Source organism: Hyperolius riggenbachi, chromosome 1 (genome assembly GCF_040937935.1).
Source record: "Hyperolius riggenbachi isolate aHypRig1 chromosome 1, aHypRig1.pri, whole genome shotgun sequence".
NCBI classification, from domain to species: Eukaryota; Metazoa; Chordata; class Amphibia; order Anura; family Hyperoliidae; genus Hyperolius; species Hyperolius riggenbachi.
This window is the reverse complement of record NC_090646.1, coordinates 681,165,794-681,193,039: the sequence shown is the minus strand read 5'-3', so window position 1 is coordinate 681,193,039 and position 27,246 is coordinate 681,165,794. Positions and strand designations below refer to the sequence as shown.

Below are 27,246 nucleotides of genomic sequence, written 5' to 3'. Positions count from 1 at the left end.
GTCTTGGTAGGGTTACAGTTGTGCCATACTCCTTCCATTTCTGAATGATCGCTTGTGCTCCGTGGGATGTTCAAGGCTTTGGAAATCTTTTTTTGTAGCCTAAGCCTGCTTTAAATTTCTCAATAACTTGATCCCTGACCTGTCTTGTGTGTTGTTTGGACTTCACGGTGTTGTTGCTCCAAATATTCTCTTAGACAACCTCTGAGGCCCTTACAGAGCAGCTGTATTTGTACTGACATTAGATTACACACAGGTGCACTCTATTTAGTCATTAGCTCTCATCAGGCAATGTCTATAGGCAACTGACTGCACTCAGATCAAAGGGGGCCGAATAATTATGCACACACCACTTTGCAGTTATTTATTTGTAAAAAAATGTTTGGAATCATGTATGATTTTCGTTCCACTTCTCATGTGTACACCAGTTTGTGTTGGTCTTTCATGTGGAATTCCAATAAAATTGATTCATGTTTGTGGCAGTAATGTGACAAAATGTGGAAAACTTCAAGGGGGCCGAATACTTTTGCAACCCACTGTAAATTCATGTTAAATATATTGTAACAAATGTTTAATTTATTTAATTTTAAATCATACAAATTGTATGCAGTTTTTATCCAATGTTTTGGTTGCATTCTTCTTTCCTCCTACAGTTTGTCTAGTAATAAGCTGCCCTCCAGTTGCTGCCCCCACCTGGCATCCTGTATAAGGAATAACCAGACTCTGAGGAATCTGGGCCTGTCTGATAACAGTCTGGGGGGTGATGAATTCAGTGTCCTGATGGAGGCTCTGCCAAGAAGTCGAATAGAGGAATTACAGTGAGTATAACAGCCCTGATTGCAGCAAAATGATTTCCCACCATTCTATCACCATATTCAGTTCTCACATTCCCCAATAGTGACACCCATTGTAGTGACTGGGGAGGGATTATGGGGGATTGAGGCTGGTTTGGAGGTACATCCATACTGCAGCTAGGGATGCTCAACTTCGAATTGGAGTGAAACCCGGATAGTTGCTATCCGGATTTCACCCTGCTAATTACAATCACCTGGGCGGGAGGGGGGGGTCAATCTTACCTAGTTGACGTCTTCTTCGGTCCATCCCTCGGCGCCTCCCATGATGTGGTTCAATCTGGCATCACATGGCTATACACTTCCTCCTTCAACCCGGAAGGAGGAAGTGTTTGTAGTCACATGGCCGCTGCGTGGGAGGCGCCGAGGGACGGACCGAAGAAGAAGTCAGCTAGGTAAGATTGACACCCCCTCCCACCCAGGTGAATGTAATTAGCAGGGTGAAATCCAGATAGCAACGATCCGGGTTTCACTTGAATTCAAAGTTCAGCATCTCCTCCCGCTCCTCTGATGCTGCTCCTCTCTGCTAATCCCTACTGACCTCTGCTGCCTGCCTCATCCACATCTCCTCCCACTCCTCTGATGCTGCCCCTCTCTGCCAATCCCTACTGACCTCTGCTGCCTGCCTCATCCACCTCCCCTCCTACTCCTTTGAAGCTGCTCCTCTCTGCCAATCCCTACTGACCTCTGATGCCTGCCTCATCCACCTCTCCTCCCGCTCCTCTGATGCTGCCCCTCTCTGCCAATTTCTCCAATAGCTACTTATTACCCAAAGAATCCTGTTTAAACTCCTAACACTATCATATACCTCTATATATTTCTTTGTTAACCTTCAGATACCAGCTCACCTTGAACCTTTGCTGAACCCTTGCTTCTCTGATCGCTGTGGCAATTGGGGCATAAATGTGATTTCCACCAATTGCAAATGCGCTGCATGCAGCATTTTCCGGGTGATTGTGTTGTGATTCTCATTCACTGGAATGAGAATCCCTAAATCTTCACTCCCCCTAGGAGACCCTCTTGTCCTCTAGCTTGGTCATCTCCTCTCACTCCTTCATTCAGGACTTCTCACAAGAATCACCTCTCCTTTGCAACTCTCTCCCACAGCCAGTCCACCATTCTCCGAGCCTGGAAACCTTCAAATGCTCTCTTAAAACACACCTATTTAGACTAGCCTATAACTTGCTATAGATAGCATTGGAGGCTTACTGCCTCATCTGCTAAGCCCTCTGCCTCCTTTCCTAATGTGTCCAACCTACTACTCTCTAGATTGTAAGCTCACAAGGGCAGGGACCTCCTCCTAGTGTTTCTTATTTTGCTGTAATTTTCCATGTGAACAGGCAGCAGTATTGGTAATGTCTCAAACCACTCACCAACAATGTACTGTTGTACTCATAATTTTACATACCCTGGCAGAAATTATGGTTTCTTAACCATTTTTCAGAGAATACAAACACAAACTTTTCTTTCACTCGTGATTGGTTGTTAGTGGTTTGCTGAAGCCATTTATTGTCAACCAGCTGTGTTTACTCATTTCTTAAAATCCTAATCACTACACAATCTACCCTGATTAAACATTACATACCCCGGTGATTTGCCTGATAACATGCACACAACTTGGCTTTAATGGCTGTTTAAGGTAACCATCCTCACCTGTGATCAGATCATTTATATTGCGCTTTTCTCCTGGTGGTCTCAATGTGCCACAGCTGCAGCCAATAGGATGTGCTCTATAGGCAATAGCAGTGTTAGAGAGTCTTGCCCAATGTCTCCTTACTGAATAGGTGCTGGCAATCAGCAGTGTTCAAACGCTAATAAAGAAGTGGTAAATGATGGGTTCTGTTAAAACCAAACCACGGTCAGGTAGACCAACTGAAATTCAGCCACAGCTGCCAGAAAATTGTTCGGGATGTAAGGAAAAACCTACAAATAACTTAAGGCGAAATGTCTCTGAAAAAATGTGGTGTTGCAGTTTCAAGATGCACAATAAGGAGGCGCTTAAATAAAGATGGGCTTGCATGGTCAAGTTGCTGGGAAAAAAAGCAATCACTGCACAAATGGCACAAAGTATCCCACTTACAATATGCCAACAGCACAGAGACAAGCCTCAAACCTTCTGCCACAAAGTCATTTGGAGTGATGACCCTAAAATTGAAGTTTTTGGCCACAACTATAAACATTACAGTTGGAGAGTAGTCAACAAAGCCTATAATGAAAGGTACAGTATTCCTACTGTGAGACATGGTGATGGGTCACTGATGTTTTGGCGTAACGGTGCTCATCACAACCTCGTCATCACAGCATAGCCATGATTCACAAGCATTTTTCCACTATCCGACATCAGGATCTGAATCCGTGATCGAGAACTTCAGTTAGTTGTAGTCAGTGTAGTCGTCAGTGACTGTGTACTGAGTGTTGTGCTTAATGCAGGCAGACAGGTTCACTGATTTCAGTGCTGTACTACTGTATTTAGCTAGCAAGCCTGCAGTGATCAACTTTAGTTAGTTGTAGTCACTCAGTGTAGTCAGTGACAGTGTACTGTGCCAGTGTGTGCGGTTACTGTTCTGTGTGTAGTGCAGGCAGGCAGGTGTTCACTGATTTTTGTGTTCTGTTACTGTATTTGATACCTGTATTTAGCTAGCCAGCCAGTGATCAACTTAAGTTAGTTGAAGTCATTCAGTGTAGTCAGTGACAGTGTACTATGCCAGTGTGTGCAGTTATTACAGTTCTGTGTGTAGTGCAGGCAAGCACATGTTCAGTGATTTTACTGCTCTATCACTGTATTCAGTATTTGCATCGTCTGCAAATTTTTTTTCTTTTCTGTCTGTTTAATAAAAAAAAAAAAAAATCAACAAATAAAGCCCTTTTTAAATTCCGTCTGTCCCCAGCCCACACACATATTATTGACAGTAAAAAGCAGCACACTTTCCACCGTCAAATATTGTGCATAGAGAATGTCTGGCAGGGGCCGTGGCAGGAGAGGGAGTGCGGTCCCGCCGCCACGTCTAGGACTGCTCCACCGTCAGATGAGAGGGTGCTCAGTTGTAGGAGATGCAGCAGAAAGGCGACCATCAGCAGCACAGCCGACGCCGTTGGCAACCATTTTCAGTACCTTGGGTTGCCGTGTGGTCATTCAGGAGAGTCACTCACAGGCATTACTTGTTCCCAGACCTTCTCTGTGACCGGCACTAGCAGCAGCAGCCAACACCCCCCGCTTACTGTGACATCCACCCCAGCAGCCAGTGGTCAGACCTCCCTGGACGAAAGCGTTCTGTCCCTCAGTCCGGCATCTGGGAGCATCTATATGGCTGTCTATGATGAGGTCATGGGGACTGATGTGGAGGAGGTTGGGTACAGCCCAGAAAAAGCAGATTTTGAGGATGAGGAGGGGATTGAGTCTGAGGATGTTGGCACGGAAGAGGTGGTGGGGGGGGTCAGGAGATGAAGTGTTTGAGTCTGACGACGAGAATGATTGGCAGGACCATCCTTATGCGTCTGAGGTCTCCGAAGGCAGCTCGGAGGAGGATGAGGCACAGGAGCGTAGGTAATTGCATCGCCGCCACATGTCAGGCAGGGACAGGTCCAGCAGTGGGCATGGAAGGCAGGAGCCACAGCCCGCTGCTTCAGCCGGCATCAGCAGCAGCACCACCACCACCACGCAACCTCCAACCAGAGGGAGAGTCGCCGCACCCTCTGTGCACCATGGGGGGGGGGGGGGGGGGTTTAAATCCCTTATATGGAATTTTTTCCATGTGTCCACCCTGGATGTAAGCTATGCAGTGTGTAACTCCTGCAAAAAAATCTTGAGCTGTGGGCGCAACGCGGCCAAGATGGGTACCTCATCCCTCCAGGCCCACCTGATGAGCCATCACTGTGATGATTTTGCAGGGTTCAAGAGGTTAAAGGACCAGGAAGGGGGTGGTCAGAGCAGGAGACTCACTGTACAGCCTTCAGGAGCAGCAGCAGCAGCATCTCTCCCTCATGGTCGTCAAGCCCCGGCAGCAGCACAAAAACGCACTTCTCCCTCGAGTGCGCTTTCGGCAGCTCATGCCACCGACATTGAGGCTGGTGAGGCCAGTCAGTCCTTATTGGCCTCCTCTGCTCCCTCCTGCTGGACATCGGCAGACCCTGCTGAACGACAGCTTTCAGGGTTTGACCAAGCCTTTGCCTCCTGGTCACCGGTGCATCCAGAAGCTGAACGGCTTGCTGGCCCGGGCCATGTGTTTCTAGCTCCTTCCGTACTCCCTGGTGCAGGAGGGGAGTAATATGCGCTCACTGCTCCAGTTTAGGATCCCAGAGTGGCAAATCCCCAACTGCCACTACTTTTCAGGGACCGCCATCCCACCACTGCACGAGTTTGTGGTGGCAAACGTGGCCCGTTCGGAGCGGGTCCACATCACCATGGACTCGTGGAGCACCCAATTTTGGACAGGCCACTACCTGTTCGTTACCACGCACTGGGCGACATTGGTGGAAGGGGATGAGAACGCAGCAGCTGGCACGACAGCAGGCCAGTTGGTGGTGCCACCATGCGGGATCAGGGGGATGCAGCAGGCATCTCTGATCTGATCCCATTCCTTCCCCACCCCGCAGCAAGCAAGCCCACCTCAGCAGCAACACAAAGCCTCACCACTGCCAAGCACTGCTGAAATTGGTCAGCCCGGGGTAGGATAAGCTTACGGCCATCCACATCCTGGCCACCCTCAGGGAGCAGGAGCGGAGGTGTCTGACCCGCAGAGGCCTCAAAGTCGGTTACGTGGCATCCGATAATGGGGCCAACCTGGTGGCTGCACTTCACAGGCGAGAACTCCAACACATCCCCTGCTTGGACAACATCCTCAATTGGGTGGTGCAGCACTTCCTGCGCACCTACCCGGGGATGCACCAGCTGCTGGAAGATGCGCCGAAGCTGGTGCCCCATTTTCGCCGCTCCGCCACTGCCTCTGCAACCCTGGCCGAGCTGCTGCATCAGGAGGGCCTGCCATCACACCACCTGATCATAGAAGTCCCAACTCGCTGGAACTCAACCCTGGCGATGTTGGAGCGGCTGTGGCAGCACAGGATGGCACTTCGCAGGTACATGTGTGAGGAAAACATCTACGACAGCACCACCAACCTGCAGGTGATCTCCACAGCTCAGTGGAAACACATGCAGCAGGTTTGCCTGGTCTTGGCTCCCTTCCTGCAGGGAACCAAGATGGTGAGCCGGGAGCGGGCATCCATCTGTGAGTGGGTGCCCCTGGTTTGCCTGCTGGACAGGGCAATGTGTGATCTGATGGAAGAGGGGGAGGCAGCCCTAAGCCAGCTGGATCAGGAGCAAGCAGCACAGTCCACCTCACAGGAGGAGGACGATGACTTACAGGTAGTGGAGGAGGAGTTGGAGGTCCCTAACCTGAGTGCTGAAGGGGAGAAGCAGAGCGCTGCTGCTGTTATGTGGGGGGGGGGGGGGGTGCGGTTTCAGGAGGACACGGTGCAGGAAGACGAGGACAGGCATGTCCTCTTGGGGGGAAGACGAAGATGTCAGACACAGCATCCTCCTCCGACCAGCAACAGTGACTGACCGGCATGGTGTCATTCAGCAGGCTTGACACCGACAGCCCTGTGGACCCCATGGAGTACTGGGTCAAGAGACTGGAGATCTGGAGGGAGCTTGCCCAGTATGCCCTGGAAGTCCTGTCCTGCCCCCCTTCCAGTGGTCACCGAGAAGCGCTCTCGGCTGTCCAACGACTCTGTGGACAAACTCATCTACCTCAAAATGAACCAGGCTTGGGTGGAAGGTGAGTTCCTGGCACCTGCTGTCAGACACAGGGGGACATGAAGTGGCTGGGAATTTTTATAATGCCTGCCTTTCCAACGCAAGTTAGAACCTGGTTCATTTAATTTTTTGCTGTGGTGATACCTGTCATGTCCCATGACCTCATATGCTGCTGCTGTGCTGACACACACTGCTCCTCCTGCTGCAGCATTTCCCTACTGCAGTCTGTGTTCCCACCGCCAGGGTCCATGGATGCATGTAATTTTTGGGCAGCATTATCATGCTGTGGTACCACCAGTGAGGTGCCATAGTCTTTTGTGCTGCCACGCTGACTGCTTAGTCCTCCTCCTGCTTCCGCTGAGTTTCCACTCATCCTCCTCTAGTGGTACCGCCAGGTGCCATTGGGACTCATCATCACCTGCCTGCATGCTTGCAGTTTACTAGGGACAGATTGCTAGGATGTTATTGCTTAAAGTGTATTTCTGTGTTTAAAACCAATTATTACCAATTAATAGCCACATTTAAAGTGTTAATTTAACTTTAGAATCGATTTTCTCAAAAACTAAAAGTTATTTTTGATTTTTTTTTTATGTTGTTGCCACTTTTCACCTTTATAATCCATGCGATTTAGGGGATTGTAGCATGTATGAGGGCTTTACTATTAACATTAAAGTCTAATCCGTGATCACGGCCGGATTTTACAGGCAAATCATGGCGAAAATCCAAGTCAAATTCGGAAGTCTGTTTGAAATCCGGATCACAATTATGACTCATCCGGATTTGGAGACTGCCGTGGCCGGATTAAGTTGAATCTGTGATCGGGAGTATCTGAGCACCACTAGTTTTGGGGAAGTGTGAGCTGCAAAGGCACAGGAAATGTGGTCAGCATTGATGGCAATACGAATGCAGTAAGTTATCAAAAAATACTGGAGGAACATTTGCACTCATCAGCCTGGGAAGCTGAGCATGGGATGTACTTGGATATTCCAACATTACAATCATCCAAAACATGAGACCAAGTGGACCTGCCATTGGCTACAGCAACATAAAGTGAAGGTTCTGGAGTGGCCATCTCAGTCTCCTGATCTCAATATCATTGAGCCACTTAGGGGAGACCTCAAATGTGCAGTTCATGCAATACAGCCCAAGAATTTACAGGAATTGGAGGGTTTCTGCCAGGAAGAATGGGCAGCTTTACTGTCTGAGAAGATAAAGGGCCTGATCCACAACTACCACAAAAGACCTCAAGCTGCCATTGGTAACGTGGACAATACTTGGTAATAAAGTGAACCTGAGGTGGAACGGTACTGCAAAATAAAACAAACATACTGGAAGAAGCGTACCTCCCTGAGATGATTGAGCCGCTTGTCATGTCCCATGTCGCTCCGTTCTTCTGCCGGAAAATAATTAAATTTTTTTAAAAATGGCCTCGACCCCCGGGTCACGCCGCTGCACTCACAGCTCTGTGCTCTCCTCTGACAGTGTGTGGGGGATAGGTGCCCTCCTGTGTGAGCTTGTAGATATGGATGCAAATAGGCCTGCTTATAGACTCTGATGTAAAATAGTGGCTACAAGACACCAAGCCAGTAGTCTGGGTGAGGTTATTTTTCCATTATAAAACGATATTGGCTACAAAATATGATTATAATTATAAAATACTGTAGTACTTGCTTCAAAGCATAGTTAAAGGAATCCAGAGCTGTTAGAATATGAAGATTTGATACTTACCCGAGGCTTCCTCCAGCCCTATAACCACGCCTGAGTCCCTCACTGTCCTCCCGTGGTATGCCGTTCAGCCAAAATCAGCCCCGGTAACTGGTTCCGTTGCGTCAGTTGGGGTCTTCTGCACATTACGGGACCTCCCACCTATTTTTCCATGCTCCCTTTTTGCATAGACACAGGCCTGAACCCACTGTAGCAGGGCTGTACATTGTTCACAATTATCTATGAGGTTCCAGCTGTGGCCTTTACGTGTTAATAATGGAATATTCATATGTCACATATTGTATACAGCAAATTAATAGTCACAGACTACCCAGAAAGCACATGGTGAACCAGAACTCCCAGGAGTGTGTAAGGGGCTACAATGGATCAAAAAGCCCCCTTACTAATATCTTATGGTAAACAAAAAAAAATGCTTTCTTAAAACAAAAAGTATTTGCAGTAATTCAGGTTGGAGTGAGCTCTGAGATTTCTCCCACAATGCATCACTGCTGAAATATGCAAATTAACCATTGTTGTCCCTGTATGCTAAACACACCTCCAAAAGGCTGACACATCATTGCATTCCAGCACATCTGGAGGTGTGTATAGCTCACAATAATGGCTAATTTATATATTTTAGCAGTGATGCATAGCCTTGAGCTCCAGATGAATTCCAAATGAGCTTCGTTCAGATTTAATCCCGATAATTGGTGCAGTGGAGCGGGTGGGTGAGGGGGGGGGGGGTTAAAGTCACTCAGATGCAGTCTTCCGTGTTCCAATTCGCGGTTACATGACCACTACGCTTTCTCCTTCCGGGTTGAAAGAGGAAGCATAGTAGTCACATGATGCAGCTTGGAACGTAGTGTGGGACACGACGTGGGGCGGATCAAAGAAGACGGCTGCTGGGTACGTTTCAACCCCCGTTTACCCCCCGCGCACACCCACTCAGCTGCACGAATTATCTGGATGAAATCCAAATTAAACTCGCTACACTGCCCTCTAGCTGTGGACATGTATATATGGCATTTTCATGTTTAGGGATTGATTAAAAGTATAAATTCATGTTAAATATAATGACAAAATTATGTCTCATTTAAGGCTAAATTGTACTTGTATGCAGTTCTTATCCGGTGTTTTCGTACCTTTCTCCTCTCCTGCAGCTTAGGTGGTAATAAGCTGCCCTCCAGTTGCTGCCCCCACCTGGCAACCGGGATAAGGAATAACCAGACTCTGAGGAAGCTGAACCTGACATGCAATGAGTTGTGGGGTCCTGAATTCAATGTCCTGATGGCGGCTCTGCCAACAAGCCGGATAGAGGAATTACAGTGAGTATAATAGCCCTGATTGCAGCAGAGATCAGCAGAATTATTCCCTTTATTTCATCACTATTTCCTATTCACACATTCCCCAATAGTGATACCCATTGCAGTGACTGCGGAGGGATTATGGGGGATTGTGGCTGGTTTGGGGGTACATCCATACTGCAGCCCCCAGTACACCTGGCTCTGTGTATATGTGACATCCATTGCAGTGACTGGGGAGGGATTATGGGGGGATTGTGGCTGGTTTGGGGGTACATCAATACTGCAGCCCCCAGTACACCTGGCTCTGTGTATATGTGACACCCATTGCAGTGACTGGTGAGGGATTATAGGGGGATTGTGGCTGGTTTGGGGGTACATCCATACTGCAGCCCCCAGTGCACCTGGCTCTGTGTATATGTGACACCCATTGCAGTGACTGGTGAGGGATTATGGGGGATTGTGGCTGGTTTGGGGGTACATCCATACTGCAGCCCCCAGTACACCTGGCTCTGTGTATATGTGACATCCATTGCAGTGACTGGGGAGGGATTATGGGGGGAGTGTGGCTGGTTTGGGGGTACATCCATACTGCAGCCCCCAGTACACCTGGCTCTGTGTATATGTGACACCCATTGCAGTGACTGGGGGAGGGATTATGGGGGATTGTGGCTGGTTTGGGGGTACATCCATACTGCAGCCCCCAGTACACCTGGCTCTGTGTATATGTGACACCCATTGCAGTGACTGGGGGAGGGATTATGGGGGGATTGTAGCTGGTTTGGGGGTACATCCATACTGCAGCCTCCAGTACACCTGGCTCTGTGTATATGTGACACCCATTGCAGTGACTGGGGAGGGATTATGGGGGGATTTAGCTGGTTTGGGGGTACATCCATACTGCAGCCCCCAGTACACCTGGCTCTGTGTATATGTGACACCCATTGCAGTGACTGGGGAAGGGATTATGGGGGGATTCTGGCAGGTTTGGGGGTACATCCATACAGCAGCCCCCAGTACACCTGGCTCTGTGTATATGTGACACCCATTGCAGTGACTGGGGAGGGATTATGGGGGGATTGTGGCTGGTTTGGGGGTACATCCATACTGCAGCCCCCAGTACACCTGGCTCTGTGTATATGTGACACCCATTGCAGTGACTGGGGAGGGATTATGGGGGGATTGTGGCTGGTTTGGGGGTACATCCATACTGCAGCCCCCAGTACACCTGGCTCTGTGTATATGTGACACCCATTGCAGTGACTGCGGAGGGATTATGGGGGAATTGTGGCTGGTTTGGGGGTACATCCATACTGCAGCCCCAGTACACCTGGCTCTGTGTATATGTGACACCCATTGCAGTGACTGCGGAGGGATTATGGGGGATTGTGGCTGGTTTGGGGGTACATCCATACTGCAGCCCCCAGTACACCAGGCTCTGTGTATATGTGACACCCATTGCAGTGACTGCGGAGGGATTATGGGGGAATTGTGGCTGGATTGGGGGTACATCCATACTGCAGCCCCCGGTACACCTGGCTCTGTGTATATGTGACACTTATTGCAGTGACTGGGGGAGGGATTATAGGGGATTATGGCTGGTTTGGGGGTACATCCATACTGCAGCCCTCAGTACACCTGGCTCTGTGTATATGTGACACCCATTGCAGTGACTGGGGGAGGGATTATGGGGGATTGTGGCTGGTTTGGGGGTACATCCATACTGCAGCCCCCAGTACACCTGGCTCTGTGTATATGTGACACCCATTGCAGTGACTGGGGAGGGATTATGGGGGGATTGTGGCTGGTTTGGGGGTACATCCATACTGCAGCCCCCAGTACACCTGGCTCTGTGTATATGTGACACCCATTGCAGTGACTGCGGAGGGATTATGGGGGATTGTGGCTGGTTTGGGGGTACATCCATACTGCAGCCCCAGTACACCTGGCTCTGTGTATATGTGACACCCATTGCAGTGACTGGGGAGGGATTATGGGGGGATTGTGGCTGGTTTGGGGGTACATCCATACTGCAGCCCCCAGTACACCTGGCTCTGTGTATATGTGACACCCATTGCAGTGACTGGGGAGGGATTATGGGGGGATTGTGGCTGGTTTGGGGGTACATCCATACTGCAGCCCCCAGTACACCTGGCTCTGTGTATATGTGACACCCATTGCAGTGACTGCGGAGGGATTATGGGGGAATTGTGGCTGGTTTGGGGGTACATCCATACTGCAGCCCCAGTACACCTGGCTCTGTGTATATGTGACACCCATTGCAGTGACTGCGGAGGGATTATGGGGGATTGTGGCTGGTTTGGGGGTACATCCATACTGCAGCCCCCAGTACACCAGGCTCTGTGTATATGTGACACCCATTGCAGTGACTGCGGAGGGATTATGGGGGAATTGTGGCTGGATTGGGGGTACATCCATACTGCAGCCCCCGGTACACCTGGCTCTGTGTATATGTGACACTTATTGCAGTGACTGGGGGAGGGATTATAGGGGATTATGGCTGGTTTGGGGGTACATCCATACTGCAGCCCTCAGTACACCTGGCTCTGTGTATATGTGACACCCATTGCAGTGACTGGGGGAGGGATTATGGGGGATTGTGGCTGGATTGGGGGTACATCCATACTGCAGCCCCCAGTACACCTGGCTCTGTGTATATGTGACACCCATTGCAGTGACTGGGGAAGGATTATGGGGGATTGTGGCTGGTTTGGGGGTACATCCATACTGCAGCCCCCAGTACACCTCGCTCTGTGTATACAGTGGGTTGCAAAAGTATTCGGCCCCCTTGAAGTTTTCCACATTTTGTCACATTATTGCCACAAACATGAATCAATTTAATTGGAATTCCACATGAAAGACCAATACAAAGTGGTGTACACATGAGAAGTGGAACGGAAATCATACATGATTCCAAACATTTTTTCACAAATCAATAACTGCAAAGTGGGGTGTGCGTAATTATTCGGCCCCCTTTGATCTGAGTGCAGTCAGTTGCCTATAGACATTGCCTGACGAGTGCTAATGACTAAATCGAGTGCACATGTGTGTAATCTAATGTCAGTACAAATACAGCTGCTCTGTGAGGGCCTCAGAGGTTGTCTAAGAGAATATTGGGAGCAACAACACCGTGAAGTCCAAAGGACACACAAGACAGGTCAGGGATCAATTTATTGAGAAAGTTAAAGCAGGCTTAGGCTACAAAAAGATTTCCAAAGCCTTAAACATCCCACGGAGCACTGTTCAAGCGATCATTCAGAAATGGAAGGAGTATGGCACAACTGTAAACCTACCAATACAAGGCCATCCACCTAAACTCACAGGCCGAAAAAGGAGAGCGCTGATCAGAAATGCAGTCAAGAGGCCCATGGTGACTCTGGACGAGCTGCAGAGATCTACAGCTCAGGTGGGAGACTCTGTCCATAGGACAACTATTAGTCATGCACTGTACAAAGTTGGCCTTTATGGAAGAGTGGCAAGAAGAAAGGCATTGTTACCAGAAAGCATAAGAAGTCCTGTTTGCAGTTTGCCATGTGGGGACACAGCAACCATGTGGAAGAAGGTGCTCTGGTCAGATGAGACCAAAATGGAACTTTTTGGCCAAAATGCAAAACGCTATGCGTGGCGGAAAACTAACACTGCACATCACTCCGAACACACCATCCCCACTGTCAAATATGGTGGTGGCAGTATCATGCTTTGGGGGTGCATCTCTTCAGCAGGGACAGGGAAGCTGGTCAGAGTTGATGGGAAGATGGATGGAGCCAAATACAGGGCAAACTTGGAAGAAAACCTCTTGGAGACTGCAAAAGACTTGAGACTGGGGCGGAGGTTCACCTTCCAGCAGGACAATGACCCTAAACATAAAGCCAGGGCAACAATGGAATGGTTTAAAACAAAACATATCTGTGTTAGAATGGCCCAGTCAAAGTCCAGATCTAAATCCAATCGAGAATCTGTGGCATGATCTGAAAACTGCTGTTCACAAACGCTGTCCATCTAATCTGACTGAGCTGGAGCTGTTTTACAAAGAAAAATGGGCAAGGATTTCAGTCTCTAGATGTGCAAAGCTGGTAGAGACATACCCTAAAAGACTGGCAGCTCTAATTGCAGCAAAAGGTGGGTCTACAAAGTATTGACTCAGGGAGCTGAATAATTACGCACACCCCACTTTGCAGTTGTTTATTTGTAAAAAATGTTTGGAATGATGTATGATTTTCGATCCACTTCTCACGTGTACACCACTTTGTATTGGTCTTTCATGTGGAATTCCAATAAAATTGATGCATGTTTGTGGCAGTAATGTGACAAAATGTGGAAAACTTTAGGGGGCCGAATACTTTTGCAACCCACTGTATGTGACACCCATTGCAGTGACTGGGGGAGGGGGTATTATGGGGGATTGTGGCTGGTTTGGGGGTACATCCATACTGCAGCCCCCAGTACACCTGGCTCTGTGTATATGTGACACCCATTGCAGTGACTGGGGGAGGGATTATGGGGGGATTGTTACTGGTTTGGGGGTACATCCATACTGCAGCCCCAGTACACCTGGCTCTGTGTATATGTGACATCCATTGCAGTGACTGGGGGAGGGATTATGGGGGGATTGTGGCTGGTTTGGGTGTACATCCATACTGCAGCCCCAGTACACCTGGCTCTGTGTATATGTGACACCCATTGCAGTGACTGGGGGAGGGATTATGGGGGATTGTGGCTGGTTTGGAGGTACATCCATACTGCAGCCCCAGTACACCTGGCTCTGTGTATATGTGACACCCATTGCAGTGATTGGGGAGGGATTATGGGGGGATTGTGGCTGCTTTGGGTGTACATCCATACTGCAGCCCCAGTACACCTGGCTCTGTGTATATGTGACACCCATTGTAGTGACTGGGGGAGGGATTATGGGGGGATTGTGGCTGGTTTGGGGGTATATCCATACTGCATCCCCCAGTACACCTGGCTCAGTGTATATGTGACACCCATTGCAGTGACTGGGGGAGGGATTATGGGGGGGATTGTGGCTGGTTTGGGGGTACATCCATACTGCAGCTGTCTGGGGGTAACTCTGGACTGTGCACTTACATTTAGTCTACATATTAACACATTAACTACCCCCTAAATTATCTCACAGATCGGGAGACCTTGGGGGCAATTCAACTGACCCACAATGACCAAGCCACATGATGATGTGTTTCCCTCTTTATGCACTGAAGCTGGCACGTTCCCTGAGTTTTTCCAGCCAAATGGTGCACCACCACATTATGGGTGTCAGGTCCGAGCATTCCTAGATGAACAGTTCCCTGGAAAGTGGTTTGGTCGTCATGGGCCAGTTGAATGGCTCCCAAGGTCTCCCGATCTGAACCCCTTAGACTTTTATCTTTGTGGTCATCTGAAGGCAATTGTCTATGCTGTGAAGATACGAGATGTGCAGCACCTGAAACTACGGATACTGGAAGCCTGTGCTTGTCAGATTCTCAAATTAATGCAGAGAAATGGTCATACCCCTTGCCCAGATCGTATACAAATGTTTAAATGGTTTGCAGGTTATTTGAGTGAATTTCGAGATTCGGGAGTATGATCAGAATCATAACTAGATTATTGTAATTTTCAGTATTATTTTTGGGAGGTGAGCTGTTTATTCCTACAAGGTTAAGAATGAGATAGTATTGAAGAAATGTTCACATGTTATGCAGTATTTGTTAGTTAGCACCCCAGGAGCATTTCTCCTGCGGTGTTGCTATCAGTGTGTGAAGAGTGGGAGAAGAGGGTACGGATACTGGAAGCCTGTGCTAGCATTTCTCCTGCGGTGTTGCTTTCAGTGTGTGAGGAGTGGGAGAAGAGGGTACGGATACTGGAAGCCTGTACTGGCATTTCTCCTGCGGTGTTGCTATCAGTGTGTGAGGAGTGGGAGAAGAGGGTACGGATACTGGAAGCCTGTGCTGGCATTTCTCCTGCAGTGTTGCTATCAGTGTGTGAGGAGTGGGAGAGGGTACGGATACTGGAAGCCTGTGCTAGCATTTCTCCTGCGGTGTTGCTATCAGTGTGTGAGGAGTGGGAGAAGAGGGTACGGATACTGGAAGCCTGTGCTGGCATTTCTCCTGCAGTGTTGCTATCAGTGTGTGAGGAGTGGGAGAAGAGGGTACGGATACTGGAAGCCTGTGCTGGCATTTCTCCTGCGGTGTTGCTATCAGTGTGTGAGGAGTGGGAGAAGAGGGTACGGATACTGGAAGCCTGTGCTAGCATTTCTCCTGCGGTGTTGCTATCAGTGTGTGAGGAGTGGGAGAAGAGGGTACGGATACTGGAAGCCTGTGCTAGCATTTCTCCTGCGGTGTTGCTATCAGTGTGTGAAGAGTGGGAGGAGAGGGTACGGATACTGGAAGCCTGTGCTGGCATTTCTCCTGTGGTGTTGCTATCAGCGTGTGAAGAGTGGGAGAAGAGGGTACGGATACTGGAAGCCTGTGCTAGCATTTCTCCTGCGGTGTTGCTATCAGTGTGTGAGGAGTGGGAGGAGAGGGTACGGATACTGGAAGCCTGTGCTGGCATTTCTCCTGCGGTGTTGCTATCAGTGTGTGAAGAGTGGGAGGAGAGGGTACGGATACTGGAAGCCTGTGCTGGCATTTCTCCTGCAGTGTTGCTATCAGTGTGTGAAGAGTGGGAGGAGAGGGTACGGATACTGGAAGCCTGTGCTAGCATTTCTCCTGCGGTGTTGCTATCAGTGTGTGAAGAGTGGGAGGAGAGGGTACGGATACTGGAAGCCTGTGCTGGCATTTCTCCTGTGGTGTTGCTGTCAGTGTGTGAAGAGTGGGAGAAGAGGGTACGGATACTGGAAGCCTGTGCTAGCATTTCTCCTGCGGTGTTGCTATCAGTGTGTGAAGAGTGGGAGAAGAGGGTACGGATACTGGAAGCCTGTGCTAGCATTTCTCCTGCAGTGTTGCTATCAGTGTGTGAGGAGTTGGAGAAGAGGGTACGGATACTGGAAGCCTGTGCTAGCATTTCTCCTGCGGTGTTGCTATCAGTGTGTGAGGAGTGGGAGAAGAGGGTATGGATACTGGAAGCCTGTGCTAGCATTTCTCCTGCGGTGTTGCTATCAGTGTGTGAGGAGCGGGAGAAGAGGGTACGGATACTGGAAGCCTGTGCTAGCATTTCTCCTGCGGTGTTGCTATCAGTGTGTGAGGAGTGGGACGAGAGGGTACGGATACTGGAAGCCTGTGCTGGCATTTCCCCTGCAGTGTTGCTATCAGTGTGTGAGGAGTGGGAGAAGAGGGTACGGATACTGGAAGCCTGTGCCAGCATTTCTCCTGCAGTGTTGCTATCAGTGTGTGAGGAGTGGGAGAAGAGGGTACAGATACTGGAAGCCTGTGCTAGCATTTCTCCTGCAGTGCTGCTATCAGTGTGTGAGGAGTGGGAGAAGAGGGTACGGATACTGGAAGCCTGTGCTAGCATTTCTCCTGCAGTGCTGCTATCAGTGTGTGAGGAGTGGGAGAAGAGGGTACGGATACTGGAAGCCTGTACTGGCATTTCTCCTGCGGTGTTGCTATCAGTGTGTGAGGAGTGGGAGAAGAGGGCACGGATACTGGAAGCCTGTGCCAGCATTTCTCCTGCAGTGTTGCTATCAGTGTGTGAGGAGTGGGAGAAGAGGGTACGGATACTGGAAGCCTGTGCTAGCATTTCTCCTGCAGTGTTGCTATCAGTGTGTGAGGAGTGGGAGAAGAGGGTACAGATACTGGAAGCCTGTGCTAGCATTTCTCCTGTGGTGTTGCTATCAGTGTGTGAAGAGTGGGAGAAGAGGGTACGGATACTGGAAGCCTGTGCTGGCATTTCTCCTGTGGTGTTGCTATCAGTGTGTGAGGAGTGGGAGAAGAGGGTACAGATACTGGAAGCCTGTGCTGGCATTTCTCCTGCGGTGTTGCTATCAGTGTGTGAAGAGTGGGAGAAGAGGGTACGGATACTGGAAGCCTGTGCTGGCATTTCTCCTGCGGTGTTGCTATCAGTGTGTGAAGAGTGGGAGAAGAGGGTACGGATACTGGAAGCCTGTGCTGGCATTTCTCCTGCGGTGTTGCTATCAGTGTGTGAGGAGTGGGAGAAGAAAGTACGGATACTGGAAGCCTGTGCTGGCATTTCTCCTGCGGTGTTGCTATCAGTGTGTGAAGAGTGGGAGAAGAGGGTACGGATACTGGAAGCCTGTGCTAGCATTTCTCCTGCAGTGTTACTATCAGTGTGTGAGGAGTGGGAGAAGAGGGTACGGATACTGGAAGCCTGTGCTGGCATTTCTCCTGCAGTGTTGCTATCAGTGTGTGAGGAGTGGGAGGAGAGGGTACGGATACTGGAAGGCTGTGCTAGCATTTCTCCTACGGTGTTGCTATCAGTGTGTGAGGAGTGGGAGAAGAGGGTACGGATACTGGAAGCCTGTGCTAGCATTTCTACTGCAGTGTTGCTATCAGTGTGTGAGGAGTGGGAGAAGAGGGTACGGATACTGGAAGCCTGTGCTAGCATTTCTCCTGCGGTGTTGCTATCAGTGTGTGAGGAGTGGGAGAAGAGGGTACGGATACTGGAAGCCTGTGCTAGCATTTCTCCTGCGGTGTTGCTATCAGTGTGTGAAGAGTGGGAGAAGAGGGTACGGATACTGGAAGCCTGTGCTGGCATTTCTCCTGCGGTGTTGCTATCAGTGTATGAAGAGTGGGAGAAGAGGGTGCGGATACTGGAAGCCTGTGCTGACATTTCTCCTGCGGTGTTGCTATCAGTGTGTGAAGAGTGGGAGAAGAGGGTACGGATACTGGAAGCCTGTGCTGGCATTTCTCCTGCAGTGCTGCTATCAGTGTGGGAAGAGTGGGAGAAGAGGGTACGGATACTGGAAGCCTGTGCTAGCATTTCTCCTGCAGTGTTACTATCAGTGTGTGAGGAGTGGGAGAAGAGGGTACGGATACTGGAAGCCTGTGCTGGCATTTCTCCTGCAGTGCTGCTATCAGTGTGTGAGGAGTGGGAGAAGAGGGTACGGATACTGGAAGCCTGTGCTGGCATTTCTCCTGCAGTGTTGCTATCAGTGTGTGAGGAGTGGGAGAAGAGGGTACGGATACTGGAAGCCTGTGCTGGCATTTCTCCTGCGGTGTTGCTATCAGTGTGTGAAGAGTGGGAGAAGAGGGTATGGATACTGGAAGCCTGTGCTTGCATTTCTCCTGCGGTGTTGCTATCAGTGTGTGATGAGTGGGAGAAGAGGGTACGGATACTGGAAGCCTGTGCTAGCATTTCTCCTGCGGTGTTGCTATCAGTGTGTGAAGAGTGGGAGAAGAGGGTACAGATACTGGAAGCCTGTGCAGGCATTTCTCCTGCGGTGTTGCTATCAGTGTGTGAGGAGTGGGAGAAGAGGGTACGGATACTGGAAGCCTGTGCTAGCATTTCTCCTGCAGTGTTGCTATCAGTGTGTGAGGAGTGGGAGAAGAGGGTACAGATACTGGAAGCCTGTGCAGGCATTTCTCCTGCGGCGTTGCTATCAGTGTGTGAGGAGTGGGAGAAGAGGGTATGGATACTGGAAGCCTGTGCTGGCATTTCTCCTGCGGTGTTGCTATCAGTGTATGACGAGTGGGAGAAGAGGGTGCGGATACTGGAAGCCTGTGCTGACATTTCTCCTGCGGTGTTGCTATCAGTGTGTGAAGAGTGGGAGAAGAGGGTACGGATACTGGAAGCCTGTGCTGGCATTTCTCCTGCAGTGCTGCTATCAGTGTGTGAAGAGTGGGAGAAGAGGGTACGGATACTGGAAGCCTGTGCTAGCATTTCTCCTGCAGTGTTACTATCAGTGTGTGAGGAGTGGGAGAAGAGGGTACGGATACTGGAAGCCTGTGCTAGCATTTCTCCTGCGGTGTTACTATCAGTGTGTGAGGAGTGGGAGAAGAGGGTACGGATACTGGAAGCCTGTGCTGGCATTTCTCCTGCAGTGCTGCTATCAGTGTGTGAGGAGTGGGAGAAGAGGGAACGGATACTGGAAGCCTGTGCTGGCATTTCTCCTGCAGTGTTGCTATCAGTGTGTGAGGAGTGGGAGAAGAGGGTACGGATACTGGAAGCCTGTGCTGGCATTTCTCCTGCGGTGTTGCTATCAGTGGGTGAAGAGTGGGAGAAGAGGGTACAGATGCTGGAAGCCTGTGCTGGCATTTCTCCTGCGGTGCTGCTATCAGTGTGTGAAGAGTGGGAGAAGAGGGTACGGATACTGGAAGCCTGTGCTGGCATTTCTCCTGCGGTGTTGCTATCAGTGTGTGAGGAGAAGGAGAAGAGGGTACGGATACTGGAAGCCTGTGCTGGCATTTCTCCTGCGGTGTTGCTATCAGTGTGTGAGGAGTGGGAGAAGAGGGTACGGATACTGGAAGCCTGTGCTGGCATTTCTCCTGCGGTGTTGCTATCAGTGTGTGAGGAGTGGGAGAAGAGGGTACGGATACTGGAAGCCTGTGCTGGCATTTCTCTTGCGGTGTTACTATCAGTGTGTGAAGAGTGGGAGAAGAGGGTACAGATACTGGAAGCCTGTGCTGGCATTTCTCCTGCAGTGTTGCTATCAGTGTGTGAAGAGTGGGAGAAGAGGGTATGGATACTGGAAGCCTGTGCTTGCATTTCTCCTGCGGTGTTGCTATCAGTGTGTGAGGAGTGGGAGAAGAGGGTACGGATACTGGAAGCCTGTGCTAGCATTTCTCCTGCAGTGTTGCTATCAGTGTGTGAGGAGTGGGAGAAGAGGGTACAGATACTGGAAGCCTGTGCAGGCATTTCTCCTGCGGTGTTGCTATCAGTGTGTGAGGAGTGGGAGAAGAGGGTATGGATACTGGAAGCCTGTGCTGGCATTTCTCCTGCGGTGTTGCTATCAGTGTGTGAGGAGTGGGAGAAGAGGGTACAGATACTGGAAGCCTGTGCTAGCATTTCTCCTGCGGTGTTGCTATCAGTGTGTGAAGAGTGGGAGAAGAGGGTACGGATACTGGAAGCCTGTGCTAGCATTTCTCCTGCAGTGTTGCTATCAGTGTGTGAGGAGTGGGAGAAGAGGGTACGGATACTGGAAGCCTGTGCAGGCATTTCTCCTGCGGTGTTGCTATCAGTGTGTGAGGAGTGGGAGAAGAGGGTACGGATACTGGAAGCCTGTGCTTCCATTTTCCTGCGGTGTTGCTATCAGTGTGTGAAGAGTGGGAGAAGAGGGTACGGATACTGGGAGCCTGTGCTAGCATTTCTCCTGTGGTGTTGCTATCAGTGTGTGAGGAGTGGGAGAAGAGGGTACGGATACTGGAAGCCTGTGCTGGCATTTCTCCTGCAGTGTTGCTATCAGTGTGTGAAGAGTGGGAGAAGAGGGTTTGCATTGACAATCCAACACAATGGGCAGCACATTAAACACATTTTATAAGTGGTCAGAAACTTGTAAATAACTCATGGAACATGACCCTCTTCCTATTGAAAAACCAAAAGTTGATTGTGTTATCTCTGAAAGAAGTCTTGTTATCGCTAACACTAAATATATATAATATATATATATAAAATAATCCGATAAAGGGGGGAATGTTGTTATAATGTCTCGTAATGCATATATTCAATTGTGCTCAACAATTCTATCAGATAAGAAACAATATAGGAAGTTGGAGAGTAACCCTACTGATTTGTTTATTCAAAAACTTGAAAAAATATTAAAGGACACCAAAGCGAAAGGCATCTTGGACAAAAATGATTTTGATTGTATTTTTAACAAATCCCCCACTACGGCTACCTTTTACGCTCTTCCAAAGATACATAAGAACCTCGTCACACCTCCCGGAAGCCCTATAATATCGGGAAACAATTGTCTGACTGAACAGATCAGCAGATATGTCGACTTTTTCTTGCGACCTTTCGTAGAAAGTCTTCCCTCCTATCTTAGGGACACCATGGACCTCTTAAATAAATTACATGATGTGCACATTACAGAGAATGTTTGGTTGGCCAGTCTTGACGTTGAATCGTTCTATAACAACATTGGTCATGACCTTGGCCTGAGGGCCACTGAATACTTCCTCAAAACAAGAAGTATTCATATGAAAGATCATTCATCCTTAATTCTGGGATTAATAGAATTCATTCTCACTCACAATTATTTCTTATTTCAAAATAAGTATTATCTACAGATGAGAGGATGTGCCATGGGGACGGCCTGTGCCCCTTCGTACGCTAATTTGTTTTTGGGGTGGTGGGAGGATACTGTGGTGTTTGGTGAGGAGCTTGCAGTGTACACCTCCCATGTCATTTTCTGGGGCCGTTTTATAGACGACATCTTTGTCCTATGGGACGGCCCCAGAGATCTCTTTGTTGATTTTGTCGAGCAACTCAACTCCAACGATATTGGAATGTTCTTCACCCACGAGATTGACAAAAATTCGATTAACTTTCTTGATGTACAAATTACTAAGAACAACCGTGGAGGTTTAGACACTAAGATTTATCGTAAACCAACAGCCACAAATTCATTGTTATCATGGGAAAGTTACCACCCTGAACCCCTTAAAAAGGGCATCCCTAAAGGGCAGTTTCTTAGAGCTCGTAGAAACTGTTCTAACCAGCCGGATTTCGATAAAGAGTGTCAAATCTTGGAAAAAAGATTTTCTGAACGTGGGTATCCTAAAACAGTAATATCTGGAGCATGTGAGAAAGCAAGAGCAGTTGAAAGGAAAGAATTGTTGATCCCAAAAAATAGGGATCAAACGGTGGGAGGGAATAAACCCAGACTGATTAGTACGTTTTCGAGCCAATCTAATAACATCAAAAAAATGATTGACAGACATTGGTCAATTTTGAAACTGGATCCACAACTGAATGCATATTTACCACGAGCCCCTTTAATCACATATAGAAGAGGGAGGAACTTGGGTGATAATCTAATGCATTCCTTTCTTCCTGTAAAAGGTGATGGGGCAGGCACTATGAAAAAAACCTGGCTCAGTGGCCCTTTGAAAGGAATGTACAAATGCGGCAAGTGTAAAGCTTGTATAAATGTACGCAAATGCAAGGACTTCATTGCCCCTAAGGATGGGCGTACCTTCGAATTATTTGATTTTTTCAACTGCGAGACAGAAGGGGTCGTATATGCGATACAGTGCCCCTGTCCCCTATTATATATAGGGGAAACAACAAGGGCAGTCAAAGTCAGGATTATGGAACACCTTGGTGATATTCTCCATAAACGCCAAACATCAGTGGCAAAACATTTTGTGGAGAAACACAGTGGTGACCCTAACTGCCTGCGCTTTTGGGTAATACAGAGATGGAAAATGGGTCCGAGAGGGGGTAATCTGGACCAGAAACTGAGACAGTTAGAGGCCCGTTGGATTTACCGACTGGGTACTCTGAACGCAGGTGGCCTGAATGAGGGGTTCACCTTTGCCCCCTTCATTTAAATCCCCCCGTACAGTCAATCTTTCCTCCCCTCCTTTATATTTTTTCTGCAAATGTCCCATATCTCTCTTGCCTTCCCTGACCGTATTCTGATGGGCTGGTCCCTACCTTCCACAAAAGGAACAGTGACTAGAATGTCTTCCTGGATGTTTGATACGTACCTCTGGCTCCTTCAGGCTGTTGTCTAGAGTGGGACCTCTGTAACTGCGAGGACACAGATATGCCATCTATATTAATATGTATGGTTGCTCTCCTTAATCCATATGGAGAGCGCGGACGATTGAAAAGAATAATGCATTATTGGGTGCTTTTAAAAATGGGGGGATTTGTTTTCCCATAAACTCCCCCCCCCCTGCCTGATGGTGAGTGTGTACAGTGCACTTATGCATTCTGAGGGTTTATGTATGTCTCTTTAATTAACCCATTCAGGTTCCGTGGTTTTCACGAGAGAAATGTTCACCTCCCATTCATTAGCCTATAACTTTATCACTACTTATCACAATTAACTGATCTATATCTTGTTTTTTCCGCCACCAATTAGGCTTTCTTTGGGGGGTACATTTTGCTAAGAGCCACTTTACTGTAAACGCATTTTAACAGGAAGAATAAGAAAAAAATGGAAAAATTCATTATTTCTCAGTTTTCAGCCATTATAGTTTTAAAATAATACATGCCTCCATAATTAAAACTCACGTATTGTATATGCCCATATGTCCCGGTTATTACACCGTTAAAATTATGTCCCTATCACAATGTATGGCGACAATATTTTATTTGGAAATAAAGGTGCATTTTTTCCATTTTGCATCCATCACTATTAACAAGTTTAAAATAAAAAAAATATAGAAATATTTCATCTTTACATTGATATTTAAAAAGTTTAGACCCTTAGGTAAATATTTACATGTTTTTTTTTTTTTTTATTGTAATGGTTTTTTTTATTTATAGTAAACATTTTATTTGGGTAGTTTTGGGAGGGTGGGGGGTAAACAATAGATTTATAATGTAAATGTCTGTTGATTTTAATTAATTTTTATTTTCAGGTGTAGTATTACTTTTTGGCCACAAGATGGCGGCCATGAGTTTGTTTACATGACGTCACTCTAAGCGTAACACACGCTTAGAGTGGCGCATCAGGCAGTGAATGGCTAGAAAAGGCGCAGCTTCCGAGAGAAGCTGTCGCTTTTTCAGCGGGGGAGAGGAATCAGTGATCGGACTTCATAGTCCGATACATTGATTCCCTGACTACCGAATCCGCGGCCGGGAGTGCGCGTGCACGCGCGCGATCGGCCGCGGGGGCGCGCGGTAGCGCACATGGTTTCTGGACGTAGTTTCTACGTCCAGAAACCAAAATAGGTTAAACAAGTGGCATCTATTAGTTATATGAATATCCAGATATATACATCTAGGTCACTTGATAAAATCTTCCTCGCTAGTGGATTGAGTTCCCCCCTCTTATTTACAGTATTTAAGTTCTCCCTCAGATACGCTCTACACGCGCTGCTGTCAGCGCTGTATGTTTATGTTGCGGGGGGTTGCCATAGCAACCAGGCTTTTTGGGCGGAGACGCGGCTAGGACCGCTCTGACGGTGACGTCACCTAATTTATGCACTGCTTGTGTGCACGGATAGATATGCGGAAGCCGCTTAAAATATAACGCGGCTCCCCATTGGCCCAATGCAGTATGCATTATGCTGTGCGCGCCGTGATAGGCACACACAGTACGCCCTTTTGGCTTACCCCTCAGCCAATCAGTAACCAGCGTTCTCGGACGGAACTTTAATGGTATTTTACCACTATTCTAGGAGAGGGGATTACTCTATTTATACTGTGGCCGACTACACGCATATAGGTCTACTGAATCCTGTAAGTAGAGCGCTGGATACTGCCTTTTAGTTACTTTTTGTGACATTATGAATACCTATGACTCTGATGCCGATTGGCTGATATTGGGATGGACGAGTGTAGTAGCCAATACAAAGGCAGGTTGTAAGTTGTCTAGTGGGCGGGTCTAGGCACCCCCCTTCCCAGAATCCAGTGCAAGACTCCCACTAGTTTAAAAGGACAGCTTGCTGCGGTCAGTACTCATTTGGCTACCATACTGGGGCCATACTAGCTACTACTCTAATATGTGTACTATGTGATACTGATAATGTCTTTATTATTTTAGCACTTTGGCACCTTAGCACTTTAACACTGTTAGCTCCTGACGAAGTTTCTAATTTATTGAAACGAAACATGTAGGGTTTTTTGGTGTGGGGTTTATAATAATCAACAATGGGAAATTGGTAGGCTTGTCGTTATGACTAACTACCCGTACCTACCAACCCAATTGTTACACGTGTTCACTATTAGTAGTATTTGTACTTGATCCTTTTAGAAACATGAATTAAAAGTTATGTTTTATCGCTATTTTTCCTCCGAGAGGGTATTAATTGTGAATTCCTCCTAAATCAGGTGTGTTGTTAATTTTGGTTAATTATTTAGGCGACCTGACGCCACTTACCCTAGTGAGAGGTGTATAGGTGAGAAATAGAACATACAGCTATGTCAGGCTTTCTGGATAGTGTTCCTGATGTTTCTAATTTAATTGCTGAGGCAAGAGAGGTGTTCTCATGTGATGAAACCATCAATACAGTACCCACTGCCACTCCTCCACCCAAATCTGAGATAGATGAAGCCTTCAGACAGATTTTTAACCTGTATAAAGATCATAACAGGAGTTGGTGGGAGGTTTCGAGTTTTAATAAATATATTAAAGATCAAATAACGTTTCGAGGCCTACGTAATCTGGTGGTCCCCCATGCACATACTGAGGATGAATCCTTTATGAAGGGCTGGAATGCCCTTAAAACCAAACAGACTCTAGAGTTAATGACGTTTCTGAGAGATTATGAAGTGAAACATCTAGAAAAGATTAATGTTAAGCTTGCAACCGAACATACTAAGGTAACAAGCTATAAGGAACATCCAGAGTATAAAAAATTAGAGGAGAAATTACAGAAAAAGGTACTAAGTCATAAGGAAACTATAAAAGTTAAAAAACATAAAAAATATATTCGCGACTGCCGTAACTTTAAAAGTGGTAAGGTCTATAATTGGAAAAGGGCACCAGCTGGTGACCCCCCGCAGGAAAATCCTACATCCTCTGACTGCGAGACCGAGACCGAATCTGAATCCGAATCTAAAAAAGGTGCAAAATCAGGGGATCTACCAGTGAGACCAAAGAAACCTCGTGGCAGAGGGAGGGGAAGACCTGGGGAGCAAAATCCTCAAAACCCAGGGACCCCCAGACAGTTACGAAATCGGGACAGATGGGGATACAAAGCGTCCCATTGGAAACGGAGGGAGGAGGAGTGGTAATGACTGATAAAATTGACACCATGCAAATCATTAATTTGACCGACTACTCTTTAGAGCAGGCTGAGATCTCTGTCCTTTCAAAGGGCCTCACATTTGTCCCTACACCAGACTTTGACCTATTTGAGACCGTAAAAGATATCAATCTATTTGCAAGAAAATTGGCAGTGTACAAATACATTAACCTCCCCGACTATGCAAATGAAAAGAAGGGAAGAAATAGATGAGAACACATTGGCTATCTTGAATGATCTCATGGAGGAAAACAGGACTGGGGAGGTACAGCTGGGGGCCCAGAAAAGTAATTTGGTAACAAAAAGTAAATTTTGTCCCAGTATCAGTGGATATGCCACTATCCAGACATTTGTGGATACAGTGGTGAAAGATTTGGAGGATTTATCAAGGGAGAGATATAATTGTAGGCAGAAAAATCTGACTAGGGATGAGCAACGAGCCTTGGACAAATTAACGAAAAATGATGATTTAGTGATAAAAAAATCCGATAAAGGGGGGAATGTTGTTATAATGTCTCGTAATGCATATATTCAAATGTGCTCAACAATTCTATCAGATAAGAAACAATATAGGAAGTTGGAGAGTAACCCTACTGATTTGTTTATTCAAAAACTTGAAAAAATATTAAAGGACGCCAAAGCGAAAGGCATCTTGGACAAAAATGATTTTGATTGTATTTTTAACAAATCCCCCACTACGGCTACCTTTTACGCTCTTCCAAAGATACATAAGAACCTCGTCACACCTCCCGGACGCCCAATAATATCGGGAAACAATTGTCTGACTGAACAGATCAGCAGATATGTCGACTTTTTCTTGCGACCTTTCGTAGAAAGTCTTCCCTCCTATCTTAGGG

General features: G+C 47.8%; 1 protein-coding gene across 4 annotated transcripts in view; it reads left to right on the top strand.

Moving 5' to 3' along the window:
* Nucleotides 1–27,246, top strand: part of LOC137532562 (NACHT, LRR and PYD domains-containing protein 12-like) — a 213,506-nt gene that overhangs the window by 123,726 nt on the left and 62,534 nt on the right. For 2 of the 4 annotated variants that reach the window (XM_068253199.1, XM_068253209.1), the window contains exons 8-9: nt 651–815; nt 9,468–9,632. The exons of 1 other annotated variant lie outside the window; for it this stretch is intronic. In XM_068253199.1, the coding sequence (XP_068109300.1) occupies nt 651–815; nt 9,468–9,632 (330 nt within the window). The remainder of the gene's footprint in view (nt 1–650; nt 816–9,467; nt 9,633–27,246) is intronic. One more of the 4 variants, XM_068253218.1, reaches the window with a different exon arrangement.